At 39.1% G+C, this 20,964-nt stretch overlaps 1 protein-coding gene across 16 annotated transcripts in view; it reads left to right on the top strand.

Annotated features, from left to right (window-relative positions):
* Nucleotides 1-20,964, top strand: part of fggy (FGGY carbohydrate kinase domain containing) — a 346,341-nt gene that overhangs the window by 313,152 nt on the left and 12,225 nt on the right. For 7 of the 16 annotated variants that reach the window (XR_011888007.1, XR_011888000.1, XR_011888006.1 and 4 more), the window contains one exon: nt 1,507-1,601. The exons of 4 other annotated variants lie outside the window; for them this stretch is intronic. Coding sequence is in view for 4 of the 12 variants with exons in the window: in XM_072273800.1 (XP_072129901.1) it covers nt 1,507-1,601 (95 nt within the window). In the remaining 8 variants the exon portion in view is untranslated. Of the gene's footprint in view, nt 1-1,148; nt 1,215-1,506; nt 1,602-8,069; nt 8,291-17,963; nt 18,103-20,964 lie in introns of those variants that run through there. 5 more of the 16 variants (XR_011888002.1, XR_011888005.1, XR_011888001.1 and 2 more) reach the window with 4 other exon arrangements.

Genomic DNA, 20,964 nt, shown 5'->3' with positions numbered 1-20,964 from the left:
TCTATCCTGACGGTGTATAGTAAACCCATCGATCCCAATTGCTGCATCCGGTACAGAAGGAGTTAACAAGGATTCCGTGAAACAAAGGGCACACGCCGTTCTAATGTCCCTCTGATTAAGCACCCTAGCTCTGAGATCATCAGTCTTCTGGTCTAATGTTCCCAATTCAGTCAGGCAGATGCATAGACCAAAACAGCAGTGGAAAAGCAAGACACTGAAGATATGGCGGTCTGGAGCAATAAAAACCTCCTGGAGGAACTCATCTGTTCAGACAGCAACCATGGAAGCAGAGAGAAGGTCCTGACGTACGGCTACAACCTGAAACATCAAACATCCCTCTGCCTCCACAGATACTGCTTGACCTGCTGAGTTCCTCCAGCAGTTTGTTTTTCACTCCAGAACAGCAGTGTCCCAGTTAATAAAGTCTACTTTTAAACTTCCTATTTGGTTTTCTCCTTGTTTCATTGGGAATTTACAGCACAAGTTGTAGATTGCACAATTTTGCTCCAATTTCTGCCAAAAAGGCAGAAATGGTTGCTCTCACATAAATGATGTCATAATTTGTGCAAATAATGCGGCAGAAATTATACTTTCTGCAAGAGTGGATTGAGACTGGGTGTGCTCTGTCCATTTTCACACTGTGTAGGACTGCAACCAGAAGTGAATTAAAGACATGCACCAAGCAAATTTTATGATTTTAAAAAAGCACATATTTAGGTTCGATTTACAGGCTGTTATGTTGTATCCCCATTGCCCTGCTGTGGATGATTGACATAGAATTTTTTTAAATAACTTAGTTTGTATTGGTTCACTTGATATACTGCCGAATTGTGAGTGCTTTTACTCACATGCTTGAATACAGTTATATTTACACTGACTTTTCATTTGCTTTGCTTCTATTTTTATAGATTTCTCATCTGCTAGGCACTCAGTACATAAGAGTTCAACATTTGAAAACAGCAGTGGTAGAATTAACACCTTGATCAGCACTTAAATTCAAATGGATTACAATAATATTGGCTGGATTTTATGGGGAAATCTGAAGAGTTCTGCATGGAACTACTGGAATTTCCTCTTCTAACTGGCAAAAGTTCTTGACTTTTACATGTCTATGTTAATACTGGTAATTTCCTTTGTGTGCTCCAAAGATAGAGTACAAAGTTACAGTCGCAGTGGATGTTATTTACTTGGATTTTCAGAAGGCCTTTGACAAGGTGCTGCACATGAGGCTGCTTAACAAGATAAGTGACCATGGTATTATAAGAAAGATACTAGCATGGATAGAAGATTGCCTGAATGACAGGAGGCAAAGTGTTGGAATAAAAGGGCAATGCAATCTTTTCTCATTAGGTTGTTAAATAACAAAGAGATTTTGAGCTAATTATGAATAAATTAAGGTAAAAATGCAAATATAATTGTGTTGAGGATTAATATAGGACACAGTTTCTTAAACTGTACTCTTGTTCTGTATTGCACATAACACAGATATCAAAATATCTTACTTAGGTATGCCAATCGTCCTTGCTGAGGAGGTGGAGTCAGTTTTAGTGGGTGCTGCTATTCTGGGAGCCTATGCCTCAGGGGACTTTAAATCTATTCAGGTATGGTTTTATGAGAAAAATTTGTTGTTTGTTTCATGTTGAAAGTATTCCTATTGCTGGGTCTATCTGCATCATATACACAACTATTGAATGTCCAACTAATGATCAGCTGTTAACAGCTTGATTTTCATTGCTGACCACAGGACATTCTAAAAGTGAACGATGTTACTTGCCATCCTCATTGTTTCTTCTTAATGGTTAGTAATGAGGGTTGTGACAAAGGAATGCCCTGTGGACCCGTGTGTTCTTGTGAACTGTACCATAAAATGGGAGTTCAATGTGACGGCTTATTTTGCAGTTTCATCCACATTAAATTTCTAATTGCAACATTGCAACCAGGTGCCAGTTGGACTCAATATTTCCCCAAAGGGAAGCCTCTAAGTCTAGCCAGCTCGAGTTATTTGAGTACATAACCCAGCAGGCAGTGACACAGCAAATACTTAGCACAAGTGCCTGATGTACAACTATACAATTAAGTAATGGTTGACACTGCAAAGGAAAGAAAAGTACAGTATTAAAAAGGAAGCATTTTGAAAATATTACAAAAAAAACAAGATGTTATAGTATTTTGGATAGTTATGACCTGTCAGAAGAAGGATTATCTCTTTAAAAAAAGCTGAAAGGGATATTGGAGTGTGATGTTTTTCAAAAGACCGAAAGAACAGAAGCCCCTTGTGCTTTTGCTGTTTACAGATACCTGACACCAGCTGACATCTGTTGCCCTTCTCTTCTGGTAGAAGCTTATGGCATTTAACATTTACACATGTACACAGTCCAGAAGTGCATTGATATAAAATCTCATAGATCATTATCATAAAAGTAGCTTGTGAATCCTGCCAGACTTGGCATAGTCTACAGATGCCACAGTTTATACCATGCTTACTCACTGATGATAACATGATATCTAACAAAAACAAAGAGTGTAATGTGATCCAATATCTGCCTTTGCTTTAAAATACAAGGTCTTTAGAGGTCTTGGTAACATGTATAACTTGGTAACAATTTAATTTAAGTTTGAAGAGGTACTCCATTTTTTAAAGATTTTCATTAATTTCCTAAAAATTGAAAGTAATTTGAAATATTTTATTGCTCTGTATAGTACAAAGCATGCACTCAAAACACTATTTTAGAATTTACATATATACTACAATAGTTAGAAAAAGAAAGCTAGGAATAATGATTCATTTTTAAGTTTCTCTTCTGAGAGTGTATTAGTACAGTGTACAGTCCAGAAATTCATACAATTCTTCCACAACTTAAACCAAATAGTGCTTGTGTTTGAACCTGGCAATAACTATTGGGAGGGCATTCTAATAAGTAAGAATATCTTCACTCATGCCATCTCATAAGGATGGGGAAGGTGTTTGACATGGGTGGAAAATGGAAACCAACTTTGCCAATCTTTAGCCAACATTGCCAAAGCCAATTTACTGCCTGAGACCATAATTTAAAAATATTAAACCACTCAAACACCATCCTTCAGTAGAAAACAAATATGCCAACAAATAAAAATACTGTATCCTTTGAATAAAATATTTATGGAAGAATCCACTATACTGACTGTATTAAAACTAGACTGCACTGAGTGTGAGATCTGGACAAAAATGTCGATAGCATTGCTATGCTTCTTTTACAGCAAAATACAACACAAGGTGACACACCTTTGGATATTTCCAATCCTGACACATAAAATATTTTTAAGTAACATTGGCAAGAAAAAATAACTATGATTAATGCTGAATGACACCTGGTATGAACACCATTTAACAAGTGTAACCTATTATTTGGGTAGAGTACTAGTTCATACTACGGACTAGGAAAGGCTTAATCAAGACAGAGCTGAAACTAGTCTGAGAAAAGGAATTGCAGACGTAACAAAAAAACAAACCTCCATTGACCTTATACTGATTTAATGCAAACCAACATATAATAATCTTATATTTTGATTTCCTAATCTGTTCAATATAAAGCAAGCCAAAACAGTGTGAAGGATTTCAAATTAATAAGAATTCCAGAAAATCTGAGACATGACAGTATCTTAGTTTTAATGTTTGTTTTATCAGCCAGTGTTAATTTTTGCTAAAGCTGCTGTATATTTCTTTGAGTCATAGTGAATAGTGCATTCTCTGGTTCAGTGGTAGGACCTCCTGAAGTCTTGTTGTGTCACTAAATCATCATGTAAAAAGGACCATCTGAGCAGTCACACAGCGAAAAAATAGATTATGAATTTTTAATGAGAAAGGTATGGTGAACAGTGAACAAGAGAAGGAAGCCTGTCTCAAATTCCTTACTTTTACATGAAGCTACTTTCAGAAATGTTGCCTCTATCCTGATTTTACTTCATTCAAGTGTCCTCTGGTATTGTTGATAACTTGATGCCCTATTATTTACAAAGTATTTACTGTTATGCTTTATAACTCCAAAACTAATTGAAACAAAACGCAGGGATCTTGGGGATAAACATGTGTACTCTAGTTTCCTTTTTCACTTTACTGAGCTGTGCACATGTGACAGTGGTGTAATGATGTATGTCATTCACATACTTTTACATATACATATTTTGAACTATGTGAACAACAAAGAATGCTTAATCAAACAATATTACTGGAATATTAAACACAAAACACTCCTCTCTGCTTAGCTATAAGCTCCAACTCAATGTAGAATGCATCTCAACTCAAATATGTAATGTATTGCTCTCTAGTCATAAATACTGTATATAGAGTAAGACAGTAAGATATAGGAGCAAGATGTAGGCCATTTGGCCCATCAAGTCTGCTCTGGCTTTTCATCATGGTTCATCCATTTTTCCTGTCAGACTCAGTCTCCCGCCTTTCCCCTATATCCCTTCATGCTGTGTCCAATCAAGAATCTAACAATCTCTGCTTTAAATATACTGAACATAAAGACTTGGCCTCCATAGCTGCCTGTGGCAATGAATCCCACAGATTCTCCACTCTCTAGCTAATGAAATTTCTCCTCATCTCTGTCCTAAAAGGATACCCCTCTATTTTGAGACTGTGTCCTCTGATCTTAGACACTCCCACCAGAGGAAACATCTTCTCCGCATCCACTCTTTCAATGCCTTTCACTATTCAATAGGTTTTAATGAGCTCACCCCTCATTCTTCTAACTTCCAGCGAATACAGGCCCAGAGCCATCAAACACTCTTCATATGACAAGCTGCTTAATCCTGGAATCATTTTTGTGAATCTCCTTTGAACCTTCTCCAGTTTCAGCACATTCTTTCTGAAATAAAGGCTCAAAACTGCTCACAGTACTCCAAGTGATGCCTCGCCAGTGCATTATAAAGTTTCAACATGACAATCTTGTTTTTATTTCCTAGTCCTCTTGAAGTGAATATTAACATCGCATTTGCCTTCCTCACCACGGACTCAACCTGCAAATTAACCTTTAGAGGACCCTGCAGAAGGACTCCCAAATTCCTTTGTGCTTCAGATTTTTGTATTTTCTCTCCATTTAGAAAATAGTCAACCTTTTCCTTTCCTTCTATCAAAGTGCATGATCATACACTTCCTGACACTGTATTCCATCTGCCACTTCTTTGCCCATTCTCCAAATCTGTAAGTTCTTCTGTAGCTTCCCTATTTCCTCAAAACTACCTGCTCCTCCACATATCTTTGTATCATCTGCAAACCTTTGCAACAAAGCCATTAATTCCAATACCCTTATCACTGACATATAACATAAAAAGAACTGGTCCCCACACAGACCCCTGTGGAATGCCGCTGGTCACGGGCAGCCAATCAGAAAACGTTTCCTTTATTCCCACTCTTAACGCTGATATATACTTGTGCGTACTAGCTTACGCTGTAGCTTATGCAAGTGGACTATGCTGTTGTGAACATTTATACATGTGTGTTGGTGTGACTGCGTCACTCTGCAATTCACCGCCAAAACGCTAGTTGGTGGTGGGGTTTCTATGCCACTGAGTTTCTTCGTGTTGAAACTCAACATGAAGAAACTCAAATTTCTAACAATGGTGACTGAAACTGAAGGAGGGTGAATTTTCCTTTTTTTTTCTTTTCAAATCTTTTTATTATTATTATCTAAAAATAACAAGAGTACATCGAAGTAGGCAACACTTACAATGTCTCAAGAAAAAAAACATTGTTTTAAAAATTGAAAAAATTTTGGTGACAAAAAAAAGGGAAAAAAAAAACCCTACTAACCCCGGAGCCATGTGTCATACAAAAAGCTTCTAAAGATAAACATCAAACCACCAGCAAGAAAAAAAATGTACCAAAAATTTACAGTTAGATCGTGGAGGAAATCTATCAATTAACTCAAATGATAGTAACGAGCAAATGAACCCCATCTTTTCTCAAAATCAAACATAGGTTCAAAAGTTCGACTTCTAATTTTCTCCAAACTAAGACATAGCATCACTTGAGAGAACCACTGTGACAAAATAGGAGCCGATGTATCCTTCCACTTCAACAAAATGGCCCTCCTAGATATCAATGTAACAAATGCAATAACATGTTGGTCAGACAAAGAGATCAAGGATGAATTTTCTGTGCTTGTCCGGCCACTGAGAGACATGGATGAGGAAATGCATTTCAAATATTTTCGGATGTTGGCAGGTAGATTTGACGATTTGGTTCATGGTCTCCAACCATTTATTTTGCATCAATGTATGCACAGTATACTCAGAGACTGGCAATCACCATTTGAGTTTTAGCTTCAGGTGGAAGTCAACAGGCTGTAGCAGCTAGCTACAAACTGGTGTCAAGCACAGGGTCTTCCATAATTTCGGAGATCTGTAAAGCTTTCTGGAAAGTATTGCAGCCAGAGCTCCTTCCCTGCCCTTGAGTCACCCAATGGGAAGCTATTGCAGCGTAGAAGGAAATGCGATGCTACCAAGCGGACCAATCGCAGTTGTTGTGGTCTGCGTCGCAATGACGCGTAGTTACATTTTTGGGGAGGTGCACATCAGGCTACAGTGTAGGATATGCGGCTATGCCATACCTATGGCATTGATTTGACACACAAGTATAAATTGGCCTTTAGCCTGCTGCTGATCAGCTACTGCTTTATCCATGTTAGAATGATACCATCCAGTCTTCCAGAACCATTCTAGAATCTAATGAAACATCATTAGTGCCTCCGCAATCTCTTCAGCTACCTTGTTCAGAACCCTGGTTTGTATATCATCTTGTCCAGGTGACTTAAGTACCTTCAGATCTTTCAGTTTCCCAAGAGCCTCCATGTGATCTAGCTCACTGGCTACTTAATCATGGATGGAATAAGGAACCGGACAGGCTTTATAAAATTAGGTGTGGCATTTTCATTTAACACTATTTTATCTTTGACATGTTTGTGTTTTCCAATGCCATCCTTGAACACTACCGTGGCATCATTCAGTACCTTTCTTAATTCACTTTCAGTTGATTCTGTTGCAAGGGATGTGCCATGCAAATGGTGGATGGATCTCCAATCAAATTCTAGTTGTCTCAGCCACTCATGGCCCCACAATGCTTTTTCACCACATACGAGGCCATTGTGGCTTGTTGGTTGTTATGTTTCACAGTTAACCAGCGTCATTCCCACTGGAGATTTCTTTGCTCCAGTATAAGTTCTTAGTTGGATATCTGCCGGCTTCAGTTCAGTATCTCTGAAATGCCACTCAATCTCATTTTTGGAATGACTGAAACAGCTAGGCCTGTGTCCAATTTCATTTTAATTAACTTGCCATTCCTTCTGGTGTAAGCCGTATTATTGTCTCCTGGTAATTTTCGTATGGCAAATCTCAAGTCTATGCGGTCCTGATTCACTCTCATCATTATCAGACTTTTTCATCAACAGCATGAAGATTAGTGCTCTTTTCAAAATTGCACCTTGACTTTTTAACTTTTTCTCTTCCCCGTGCAGTCCATTTATATTTTGTCTCTTTGTATGTGTTCTACCTTGTTGCAAGTTTCATCTTAAAAGCTGCATTGGTCTGATATATGTGAGCCCCTGTCATAACAGTAACAGTCTTGCTGAATTTCAACATGCAGGTAGTCATCTCAGGTTCATTTTAAGAAGTACTCATCACTACTATTATGTTTTGTAACTCCAAAACTAATCAAAAGAAGGCGAGCCCAGAGATAAACATGTATACTCTAGTTTAATTTTTTTACTTTAGTGAGCTGCACACATATAATGTAGTGATGCAATAATGTATGTCATTCATGTGCTTTTACATATAACCCGCAATGAACTATGCAAACAACAAAGAATGCTTAACCAAACAACATATTTACAATATTACTCAAATATTACTGAAACTTCCGGCACACTTAGTTCTTAAAAGCAAGTACTCCATTTTAGAAGAAATAATTCTTTCTTCAAAGCAAGTAACAATTTAATGGAGGTTTTTGTTCCTTTAAGATCAGTGAGGGGCCTGATCTTCCAGGCTCCTGGTTGTTTTCTTCACATATGTCTTAACTTGTGTCTTTGTAGGGTTTCCTTTGGTCACCCTGAAAATCCACGGATGTGAAATAGAAGTATACAGCTTATTTAGGAATCAAAAGTGGAGCTTTCATACATAACTTCCAGTCTGGTTGAGTAGATAACCAAGTTTCACTACCTCAATGCTTGTGACACTGTTTTCAGCCTGAGACAATTGCTAGTGCAGTGTTCTTCCTGCTTAGCTTGGTAAAGTTAATCTTTGCTGATTGTAATATCTCTGATTGGTGGTTCTTTAATTGAAAATAATACTGGGAAAATTCATAGAAATGTCAGCATTTATTCAATTCACTCCATAAGTTGTCAGGAGCATATGAACTTCCACACGAACATAGCAGACCAAACCTCCAAGAGGACCATAACCTTGTTGTGGTTTGAAGGCTCGCATCCCTCAATGATCTGAAGAGCTATGTTGGCTGGAGACAGGGATTTATGCTTTGGCTGTTGGTAGGGTCACCAATACCAACTAGGCTAAAGGGTAGAGACCAGACTAAGAGTGGTCCACCAATCTTCCAGGTTCAGGGGTTCATCTCAGAGCTAACAACTCTGACTGGTCAAACAAAACTGTTAAACAAAACTGTTAAACCATAAGACAGAGGAGCAGATTTAGGTCATTTGGCCCATTGAATCTGTTCTTCCATTTCATTTTTGCTGATCCATTTCCCATGAAATGTTATGGAAACAGCAATGAAGAATCCTATATCAGTCTCCACCCGGGACTTACATGGCTGCCGGTAGTAAAAACCAAGAAGCTACTGGCATATGAAGAAAGTGTTGAACACTACTAAGATGAACACCAAATGACCAAGGACAAACAGAGATGGAGGACCTTCATTCCTATCCTAAACACCAGTGGTGTAATGGGCAGTGAGCATAGAAGACCACAGCTTCTCAGCACAGAGTTTCTGGCTGAGCTATGATGTTGGATTCCTCTTAAAGTTCAAAAGCAAACCGTTAATTTCCTGCAGTTTTCCAGCAACTAAACCAAGAAATCTGAGTGGGGACTATGTGCCAGGTTACTATGGTGCTTGTTCTATGACATCATTCATTTGCATGAAGGGGGAAATCTGCAAGTAAACAAATTAAGTAGCAATTAACTTTTATTTGTTTTAATAAACTTGAATTTTCAAATTAATCTGGCATTTTGTGGTATTTTTCAATGTTTAAACTTTATTTTTGTGATTATGACTAATTTCTAATAGTTTCTGAGTATTTTGAATGTTTGCTGATAGTTTCTGCCAAGGCATTCCTGTGGATGGGTCTTGCCATAATGGCTTGAGGGCTCTGTACTGTGCAAGGTGACGTTGACCAATTTGGACACAATCACTGCTGGAAGATCCACTCCAGCTAAGTGTGTACCTGGAGGACTCATGTGCTGCTGTCAGGGAATTCCTAGCCAATAATTAGAGATGATTGACTAGTTATACCGATTTCATCTGTTCTCTTGGTATAGAGCAACTTTAACTTCAAGGTAAGGTTCCCAATACAAATGACTGAAGTACCTTAATACATATCTGAATATGGGAGCCAGTCTTCAGACAGTGGACTTGCTTGTCACCCTGAATGTCCTATTAATCATTGACCAAAGAAGCTGATGAACAGAACATATTTGCTTAATTGATCCATTTATTTATTCTTAGGTCTGTTAATGTTTAGCATAAAAATATTTGGGGGGAAATTTTGTCTTACTACATTTGAACAACATTGGAAAAAGGAATAGAACATAGGAAATATAACAAAAAAAGCACAAATATTTTCAGTGCGAATGAAAGATTGATCTGTGTTCCATTCAAACATTCCTAGCAAGTGTACTAAACATTTGATGTTAATCTGTGTCATTTTATCTCAGCCAGTAGTAAATCAGTGTCACAGCTTTAATACCTCCCTTTTCACTCCTTTAACTAATCAATCACTCTGTTTATTTGTTTGGTTCTTTGGTTCATTAACTATTTAGTCATCTGTATTTTCACCAACTACTTTGCAGATGAATCTGGGCAGAATCTCTGTGAATGTGTATGTGACTATTTCCAAAGGATTGAGGATATTTTAACTAATGACCAGATTTGATGTAATCCCTCACCATGTGAGAGGGAATGCAGAGACCTTGACATTCCTTCCACTGGCATTTAAGGCTGAATGTCAATGACAAAAAAATGCCTCTAACATTGCAAAAAATTATCCATGTGAAATATTTCAGTTGTTGGATTTTCCTTTGTAACAATTCGTAACACACTATTGATTTATCATTGAGTAAGCATATTAACACCACTCAAGACCAGAAAGTGGAGTGCAAATAAATGTAGATGAGTGTGAGTGAGGCTGGTTAGATCAAGGTGCTTTTCAAAGTATTTTCTTATTTTAGGCAGTAGAATTCTACATAAAAATACATAGTCCAGGTAGAAAAATCCTATAATTTGTGTGGTACATTAAGAACAAGAATCACACGTAAACTTCATAACTAACTCATAATGAAAGTAGAGCATTACCCATGAATTTAAGTGACAAAGGAGACATCTTAACATGCAAAAGTCTGTCTTCTGTAATTTACAAGATGCTGTAGAGCATTGTAGACTCAGCCAGCTCCATCACTGGCATAACTTTCCCCACCATTGAGGACATCTTCAGGAGCCAATCCCTCAGGAAGGTCGGATCTGTCACAAAGGACCCTCACCATCTGGCACATGCCCTCTTTTTGCTACTATCATTGGGGAGGTGGTACAAAATCCTGAAGACCCATGCCCAATAATTCAGAAACAGCTTTTCCCCCTCTACTGTCAGATTTTTGAATGATCTATGAACCCATGAACACTACCTCATAATTCCTATTCTTGCATTATTTACTTATTTTATAATTTATGGTAGTTTTTACCTCTTTGCACTATACTGCAGCTACATTTTTTTTAATCATGTCATAGAAGACGGTGATAATAAGTCTGATCGAATTCTGAAACTGGCATGTAGGCTTTGGCTAGAATGAATATGGTTCTCAATGTGATCCAATGTTCACTTTGCAATGAGGAACCAAGAACTTCAGCAACCAAATCTTTGTTGGTCACTCACCAGATTTTGCACCAATGGTTTCAACATCAACACTGATAAAATTTGGAAAGTGTGCAGTGAGGGGAGATTCTTTGATTTATTCTATGAATGGGAGATCACAATGGGTGATTATCTTCTTATATTACGAGTGCAGCCCATGGAGTGAACTTGCATTGGTGGGCATGAAGAGCCTGTGAAATATTGTTGGCATCCTCAAGTAATGCCATTCCTTTTTCAAAACAACATTCTATTAATTTGCTACATAGAATTGTTTGTGGAAGCTGCCACACTGTTTTCTTCAATAAAGCTACTGTACTTCAGGATTTTTGAGACAGATATAATTACTGTGGTCACAGGGTGTCCTTTTAACAAGGAGGAGGAAGACCTGGTGTGGCATATCTTTACAGGAGCCAGAAGATTAATATTAATGTAAATGTGTAAAATGTATAAAGTTGAGTAGTCAAAACAGATTCTCTGGTTAGGCTATATTTTGAATACTGCATTCAATTCTGGTCACCCCATTACGTAAAAGATGCTAAAGCAGCTATAAGAACAGGGCATAGTCTGGGTGGCTGTGGTCCATGAGGTTGGTTGCTACTTTCTTGTGGCAGCATTCCTTCTAGATCTGCTCAATGGTGGGTAGGCCTTTGCTTGTGATAGACTGTGCTCTATCCATCAGTTTCTGTAGGCTTTTCCATTCTTGGGCATTGGAGTTTCCACACCAGGCCACGATGCAACCAGTGAGCGTGCTCTACATCTATGAAAGACTATCAAAGTTTTAGATGGCATGTGAAATCTACAGAAACTTCTAATAAAATAGAGACGCAGTTGTGCCTTCAATCTGATGGAATTTATGTGTAAATCAAATCCTCCGATATGAGAACTCTAAGAAATTTTAAGTTACTGACACTCTCAACCTCTGATTTCCAAATGAGAACCAGCTCATAGAACTCAGGTTTCTTCATCCTAAAGTTAATAATCAACTCTTTGGCTTTGCTGATGTTAAGTGAAAGGTGGTTGTTGTGGTACCATTCAACCAGTTTTTCAATCTCCCTCCTATTGTGATGGATATTCACTTCCCAGGGCCCAAGAGGTTTAGTGCTAAAACTCAGCTTTCAATGAGGATGCTGCATGACCTTTCCAGACATCCCACCCTGCAAAAACTCATTTCAGGGAGGTAGCTCCATCAATTTGGGGGAGACTCCCAGAACTTCTGGGAGAGTTGGGATGTCTGCAGTAGAGTAGCTCCTTAGCAGCTACCCAGCTAGTTTAAATAACGTTAGCTATGCTAATGAACAAATGACACCTGTTAAACTCACTTCAACGTGTCTTTTACACAGTCTTAATCCACCATGGGCAATAGAAGTCACTGTTGCAAACAGTGTAGCGAGCAACACTGTCATTATTTTGACCCGTATTAGGCAGGAGTACACTTTAGGGTAGTCTGGGGTGACGTACATTTTATATTTTCTTTTTTTGGAACACTCTCCCATGGCGCGCGCATGCGCGCTCTCTCTCTCTCGTGGTCGCTCTCGCGCTCGCTCTCTCTAGCATGCTCTCGCTCGCTCTCTCACTCTCGTGCTCACTCTCTCTAGCACGCTCGCTCTCTAGTGCGCTCTCTCTGGTGGTTGCTCTCTCACTCGCTCTCTAGTGTGCTTCCTCTCTCCCTCGCTCTCCCTCGTTCTCTCTCATGCTCTCACTTGCTCTCTCTCTCTCTCTCTCGCTTTCATGCTCTCTTGCTCGCTTGCTCTCAAATAAATGGATTTCTGGGATATCATATATAATTTCTGGGCACCAGGGAGCCACTATTAATATGTGGGAGACTCCCGGAACTTCCGGGAGAGGTGGGATGTCTGCCTTTCCAAAGGTCAAACTGGTGGTGATAAAGTTAAACCTTCAACAAATATTCTTTGCTCAGCTTTCTGTTATAACCAAGAGCCACTCCCCAGTTCGTAATGTGAATTGCAAGCAAAAATCAGTTTGAAGTTGGAAGTACAGCTTTGTAACATAAAGTGACCAGCATGCGTGTCTCCATTAGCCAAATACAAGACGATGGGGTTATGTAATTTAGCACATCAAACACGGTTACAATTTGGGATGTTTAGGTACTTAAGGGGTTAGCCCTCACAGCATCAATTGTGTAAAACCATCTGTGTGAATTACTTTGTCCCAGCAAAGGTATGGGGAAAACGTCACATGCAAATAATATAATCTGGTAGAAAATTGTATAAATATCAGAAATATGGGTAGATTGACAAGAAGAATGACAGAAAGATGGGGATTATAGGCAAAAGAACTAGAATTCATTACTCAACCTTTGGGTTCTACAATGGACAACTTGTCCATCTGCAACTCAATGCTATGTTCTAATTCATAAGAATTGTACCTGTGCTTAGAAAACCATTGTAGTTTATAAATCTTCTGTAATTCAGAGATCGTTTATATATTAGAAATCCTCTGCGTGTTAAATGTGTATTAAGAAATACCTGCCTAAATTTAAATGTGTATCATTAAAAATAAAATAAATTGTGTTTAAAGTCTTTGTTAGCTGGAAGTATCTGCTGCTTAGTAGGGAGAAAGAACCAATCATTCAAGCAGTGAGTATTGACAGCTTAAAGTTTAAATGCAGAGACTCCCTTTTGTAAAAGTACCCATAGATGTATATATTGGATAGGTCTTAACATCTTTTGAGTTTCAGACTTTGTGGAGAAGGAACCCAATGTGTATTCGTCCATTGTTGACGTCGATGAGGACCTCAACACCATTTGATGGTGTTGAGACTAGCACGTGATTTGGATTTAAGTGAGGGAGAGTTGTGCAGCGTCAGCCTCACTCTCTCTTCCCAATTCCCATCTGGATCCAGTGGCAAGACAGAGTCGAGACGGCTGGAGATGGGACTGGGCGCAGTGGATGATCAGGGCGTCTTCTGTACCTTGTCCTGCTCTACATGTTCCACGACACTTGCAGAGACCACCACCTTGACCGTTGGACCTTCCATTGGTCTCGTCTGCTCAATCCACTGGAGTCTGTCTTCACGTGCTGAGATAGACAATGGAACCCGCTAACATCATACTAAATGGCTGCTTTGGAATCACATTTGATTCGGCCAACAACAGCGGTGTCATCAGCAAACTTAAATATGGCATTGGAGCTGTACTTAGCTATATTTTAAGCGGTATACATTGCAAGACACTATTGAACCATTTTGTATTTTTCTTTATGCATTTTATGAAGATTGCTTAAAGCAAAATAGATTGTTGCTAGATTATTCTAACTCTCTAATTATCTGTTCTGAAAATCAATGATCATTAAAAGCAAAGTGAGCAAGTAACTGTCATTAAGGTTTTTAGTCACAGTACAAAACTACATTAGAGCTTCCCCTTTTATTCATGTTTAGATCCATTATACAGTTGTTTGCAATAATTACACAATAATGCCACCTGCTGTAAAGTACTTAAAATTACAGGTACTTTTTTCTTTGCAGGGAGCATTGGAAATTGAGCACTGGAATTAATCTATCTTTATTAACCGAATTCAGGCTACATGCAGAATCTGGGCAACAGCTATATTAGCATAAAGTCAGCAACCAATTTAATAAGCACAGTGATTTACTGCCTTAGTGCATAACCATTGACTTCAATTTTGTTAGTTGCTAGCACCAGTGTAAATGTAGCAGCATTGATCACAGCCTGACATTCTTAAAGAGTAGATGATAGCTGGCAATGGAAGTTATTTTGAAGACTATTGCACGTTGCTGGGAAGAATACTGGAATGTAGGTATCCATATTTTGTAGTACAACTTGGTTTAAAAAAAGATAAAGAAAAGTTATTTACCCACTGGGGCCAGGAAATTCTCCAGGCAGAAAATAAGTAGCAATCTGTGGAGGCAACAAATGAGTTAAATATGGAACATGAAGCACAAGCAAGTTTGAAGACTGCAGATTGCCATTGCCTACAAGTAGACACTAAACAGCCTTTTGTATATTGCAGCCAGATACCTTAAAATAAATATCAGGATGAACAATTCATGACTGCTACCTGCATATTAAACAACTATCAACCTAATCATTCTCAAATGATTAGAGACCAGCAAGATATTCAGGCAGAAAATCTGTTCCAGTTCTTGTACATCTCCAATTCTTATTAGGAATTCTCAAAGTGAAAAGACAGGTGAGAGTAGATAAAGGGCTGATAGAAAATGATGCTGGAGAAATTGTAATGGGAGATAAGGAGATGGACGAGGAACTGAACAAGTATTTTGCATCAGTCTTCACTGAGGAAGAAATCAGCAGTATACCGGACACTCAAGGGTGGCAGGGAAGAGAAGTATGCGCAGTCACAATTACGACAGAGAAAGTATTCAGGAAGCTGAATAGTCTAAGGGTAGATAAATCTCCCGGACCAGATGGAATGCACTCTCGTGTTCTGAAGGAAGTAGCTATGGAGATTGCGGAGGCATGAGCAATGATCTTTCAAAAGTTGATGGATTCTGGCATGGTTCTGGAGGACTGGAAGATTGCAAATGTCACTCCGCTATTTAAGAAGGGAGCAAGGAAGCAAAAAGGAAATTATAAACCTGTTAGCTTGACATCAGTGGTTGGGAAGTTGTTGGAGTCGATTGTCAGGGATGAGGTTACGGAGAACCTGGAGGCATATGACAAGGTAGGCAGAACTCAGCATGGTTTCCTTAAAGGAAAATCCTGCCTGACAAACCTATTACAATTTCTTTTTGAGGAAATTACAAGTAGGCTAGACAAGGGAGATGCAGTGGATGTTGTATATTTGGATTTTCAGAAGGCCTTTGACAAGGTGCCACACATGAGGCTGCTTAACAAGATAAGAGCCCATGGAATTACGGGAAATATTGCTGTGATGATTGCACATTCTAGTATCAATTGTTTGGCGACTATAAAGTATAAAGTTACATACGTGGATAGGGCGTTGGCTGATTGGCAGGAAACAGAGAGTGGGAATAAAGGATCCTATTCTAGTTGACTGCTGGTTACCAGTGATGTTCCACAGGGATCAGTGTTGGGGCCACTTCTTTTTACGTTGTACATCAACGATTTGGATTATGGAATAGATGGCTTTGTGGCTAAGTTTGCTGATGATACAAAGATAGTTGGAGGGGCCGGTAGTGCTGAGGAAACAGAGAGTCTGCAGAGAGACTTGGATAGATTGGAAGAATGGGCAAAGAAGTGGCAAATGAAATACAATGTTGGAAAATGTATGGTTATGCACTTTGGCAAAAGAAATAAACGGGCAGACTATTATTTAAATGGGGAGAGATGCAACGGGACTTGGGAGTCCTCGTGCAGGATACCCTTAAGGTTAACCTCCAGGTTGAGTCGGTAGTGAAGAAGGCGAATGCAATGTTGGCATTCATTTCTAGGGGAGTAGAGTATAGGAGCAGGGATGTGTTGTTGAGGCTCTGTAAGGCGCTGGTAAGATTTCACTTGGAGTACTGTGGGCAGTTTTGGGCTCCTTATTTAAGAAAGGATGTGCTGACGTTGGAAAGGGTACAGAGAAGATTCACTAGAATGATTCTGGGAATGAGAGGGTTAACATTTGTCTGCTCTTGGACTGTATTCCTTGGCGTTTAGAAGAATGAGGGGGGACCTCATAGAAGCATCTCGAATGTTGAAAGGCATGGACAGAGTGGATGTGGCAAAGTTGTTTCCTATGATGGGGGAGTCTAGTACGAGACGGCCTGACTTAAGGATTGAAGGGCGCCCATTAAGAACAGAGATGCGAAGAAGTATCTTTAGCTGGAGTGTGGTGAATCTATGGAATTTGTTGCCACAGGCAGTGGTGGAGGCCAAGTCATTGGGTGTATTTAAGGCAGAGATTGATAGGTATCTGAGTAGCCAGGGCATCAAAGGTTATGGTGGGAAGGTGGGGGAGTGGGACCAAATGGGAGAGTGGATCAGCTCATGATAAAATGGCGGAGCAGACTCGATGGGCTGAATGGCTGACTTCTGCTCCTTTGTCTTATGGTCTGAAACAATTTTGTACATGAATTAATAAGCACAAAACAGATAATAATCACCATGAGTAATGCACAAAGGTCTAGCTATGATGATCGCTGAAAACCAACTGGCTCCAACAAGGCCCCACTCAGGGTATGTGAGGTCACTTCTCAGAACTGTTTGCAGTTCACAGAGACCTGTGCATCTCCTGGGAAGCTGCCCAGTGCCTTCTGGAATTTTCCAATTGTGGCGACATGTCAGTGGTCAAAAAAAAAATTCAAATTTCTGCTGTTTTCGGATTTTGGATTTTCGGATAAGGGGTGCTCAACTTGAGGTAAGTTGACCCAGGCAAAACTGTCAGGTAGCAGCTAAACACTTGTAGATACAAAGATCAGAAATCCATAGTCTCCAGATCTCCTGCATCTAACTAATATTTCCTGAACTGAACACATTGTAGTTACACCTTCAGAATCAGAATCAGATTTCAGGTAGGTTTCAGAAATCACTGAACAACTTTAGTGCATGGTGTTGGTGCGACTCTCCTTTCTCCTAATTATCCTGACCTTCACTGCCCAATGATAATTGGTGGAGTACAGTTTCTCGGACTGCACTCTTTCTGTAGGGCAAGCTTATGAATGATGCATTACAGGACCTTGATGTGGGAAATTTGTTGATGGGTTTGGTAAGGAGTTCCATTACTTGTCCACCATATTTCTGCTTTAATATCTCTGACAAAGCAGCATCTCTTGGTCCAACAGGTTGCAATTCCTAATGCAGGTTGCTGCACAGATTTTAATTTTACATGTTAAAAAGTAATCTCTGACTATACCACCCAAGAAAAACTGAAGAAACTGACATTTGGTCTGTATTATTCCTGCAGTGGGTGGATTTTGTCACATACAAGCATCTCTCCTGATTGCATTGTATCTGTTGGCACAAGTCCTGCTGGTGCTGGTTCCCGAGGATTTTGGTGCTGTCCTCTTCTCTGGTTGTTGCTGCATCCAAACAAAATTGGAACGGTAAACAATAGAGCTTTCTGAAGGTACAAATTTTTTAAAAAGGAGATAATGAAATAATGTAGGCACTCAGTCCTAGCAATCCAAATGGGACATGGGCATACAGCATTGTAGAATGCCCTCTGAGTACTGCATCAAAGGCTTTGAACAGATTCTAGGCCATATTTCCATCTTAAGAATAGCACTAGGCTCTTGAATTGTTGCATCTTAAGGCAGCTGAGCACATTTTATTGTTGAGTTTAGGGTGCGGGTAACGCATGAGCTATTTGGCTGTAAGTGGTCTAACATCAATGTAAACAGAAAGTGTTGGTACTCAGCCTAAGGAGGATATTGGCTATTTTAGTAAATGGAAGTCATTTTCCCCTTGCTAAATACCTTTCCAGAATTGGAAAGTTAAGACAAGTAACAAATTTCTTGACATATGTCAGTGATATTAATTCTGATTCAGTAATAATCATTTTGTTTTCAGCCAGTAGCTGGTGAGTTTGTATCTTTCTCCCTCCCCCCCCCCCCCACAGTTGCTGATGATAACTAGTTCATTCTTTATCTGTGAATTGTGGCCAGTGGAAAATGCACACTGTGATCATGTCAGGGATTTCTAAACAGTTATATTATCATTAACGTAGAATGACACTCTTTCAAATCAGATTTGTTTTTGTGCTTCATTTCTCCTACTTTTAATTGAATGCTAATTGTATATGAAATATCTGTTTTCATTTATGTAGGACAAAATGAATATTTTATTTAGCAGAATTGTACTGCATCTGCAGCTGTTTAGGAGAAAACATGTCGTAAGATAAAATGAACTCCAATTTACACCCATACTTAAAAATAATTATTACATATGGATTACAGTGATTGAAGCATTGATACTTTTCTGAATAGTTTATGATCTGCACAGAGGATACATTGCTAATAATGTCATAGTTTTATTGATGCTAATGTAATACAGGGGTACCCACGTCCCATAACTAATTGTGAACTTGCCTATTTGTGACTTAACCGCAATAGATTCAGGGTGGGTGGGATAACAATGCAACCAAGTACCACACTGTGCAGTGACGCCTCAGTAATTATAACACTTAAGTGAAACTTCATGTTTCGCAGCCTTCTAAATTTACTGGTTTTTGGCTGCGCCTCTGTCTCCCTCCTCACTGCCACATCCCTGCTTCTGGTTCTCTCTACACAGTCCACTAAGTCATTACCCTTTCAGTTCTGCTTTTGGATACACACTGTCTTCTCCCTTACAGGTCTGCTTGAGCCCGATCATAACACCTTCCTTTCAAGTCTGCTTGAGTGCCATGATGTCATCTCCCTTTCAACCTTGCTTCTCAACCATTCCCTCTTCCTTCAAGTCTGATTAAGTTGCACCTTGCCGGGACTGCACCCTGTTTACCAGATCATCCTGCTGCTTCTGCAATTCTCCCTGCCACCCATTAACTCTGTGCCCAAAGAAGTTCACTCCGACTTTGCTCTGCTTTCTTAGCCTGTTTGCGTTTGACCCTCCCTGGTGTGCTGGCTCATCACCCTGATCATCCTGTAACTCCTCACATATCAGTACACTTCTGGTCACCCTGCTTCACCCTGTTTCCTTGGTTCATTGTTCCTGCACTCGTTGCATCCATGCAGCCGGTTTGCCTCACAGGTCTGCTTGGCCATTACCTTTCCAGATCTGCTTGTGTCCCTCTCTTCGTTCTCCCTTTCGGGTCCGTTGAGCTTCACCTGCTTTCAGGTTTGTGTGAGTTCCACCCTTCCTGGTCTCTTTTAGTTTCTAATATCATTTGTAAGGTAGTTTTATATCTATAAAGACCAAGAGCTTGAGACCAATTGGATGCCTCTCTCATATAAATGTTGACCAAATTGTCTTTTTTAGTGCTGAATAATTCTAATTCTAAAAGGGAAGTACCTTCAGGTACTTAACTCATTTGTTTGGAATAATAAAACATAATTTAAACCAAATCTATGACAAGTAAATTGTACAGTATTGTAATCTTTTCAAGTGGATTTGGTACTGACAAATCTGAGAATTTGAACAGATTTGATAACTTCTTATTTTTGGCACTTCATCTACTAAACTATCTGAAATATCTGTAAACTGTAACGACAAGAGATTCTTCAAGTGGATACCCAGATTTCTGGTTTGCATTCCCTATAGATTAGATTCTGTACTGCAAGCACAAATTTATAAAGTTAGCTCTTGGGTTTCAAAAACATTTTTTTTCACCAATGGCCCTCTCTTGAGATCAGCTGATTCCCAAAAAACAGATCACATGTCAGACAGTCTTTATTGCCATTGAGCTTCAGACTTTGAAGAACCATCTTTGTTTTCTCTGTTTTAAAAATGAGAGTAGTTTACTTGTGCATCAGAATGAGGAATGAGTATTTTCAAGGTCTGTGGCAGTGTACAAATAGCCCATCAGATAAGTGTTCATATCTTATCAATATCAAAAATGTAGCCCAAATTATGAAGACCAGTATAGATTAACCTCAGGCCACAATACATTCTTTGAGAGTAAGCCTGGTTAAATTGGTTGATGTATTATATTGTCTAATGGGCTTCTAAATACTGGCATGCATCATTTTTGTCGTTGTTTTCATTTTCTCCAGACAGTTATTGAGATTACTTGAGCTAAAGTAGAAGTAAAATGGCATTTTGATCTTTACCAACCAATGGCATCTTTGTTCCAGCACTGGCAATAGCAAGCTTGCTTTGGAATACTATGCAACAAAGACACAGTCATCATGAATGCTCTCTGTTTATACCAGACTCTCTTTTTGTCATGAAGTATTTTTGAAGTTTTATTTTCTTCCCAGAGTTTAACCTTGGATTATAGCCAGTCAGTCAAAATGCCATCAGAAATTTTT

The sequence above is a fragment of the Mobula birostris genome, chromosome 12, assembly GCF_030028105.1.
Source record: "Mobula birostris isolate sMobBir1 chromosome 12, sMobBir1.hap1, whole genome shotgun sequence".
In the NCBI taxonomy this organism is placed as follows: domain Eukaryota; kingdom Metazoa; phylum Chordata; class Chondrichthyes; order Myliobatiformes; family Myliobatidae; genus Mobula; species Mobula birostris.
The sequence above is the reverse complement of the archived record's forward strand: the minus strand, read 5'-3'. Positions and strand labels throughout refer to the sequence as shown.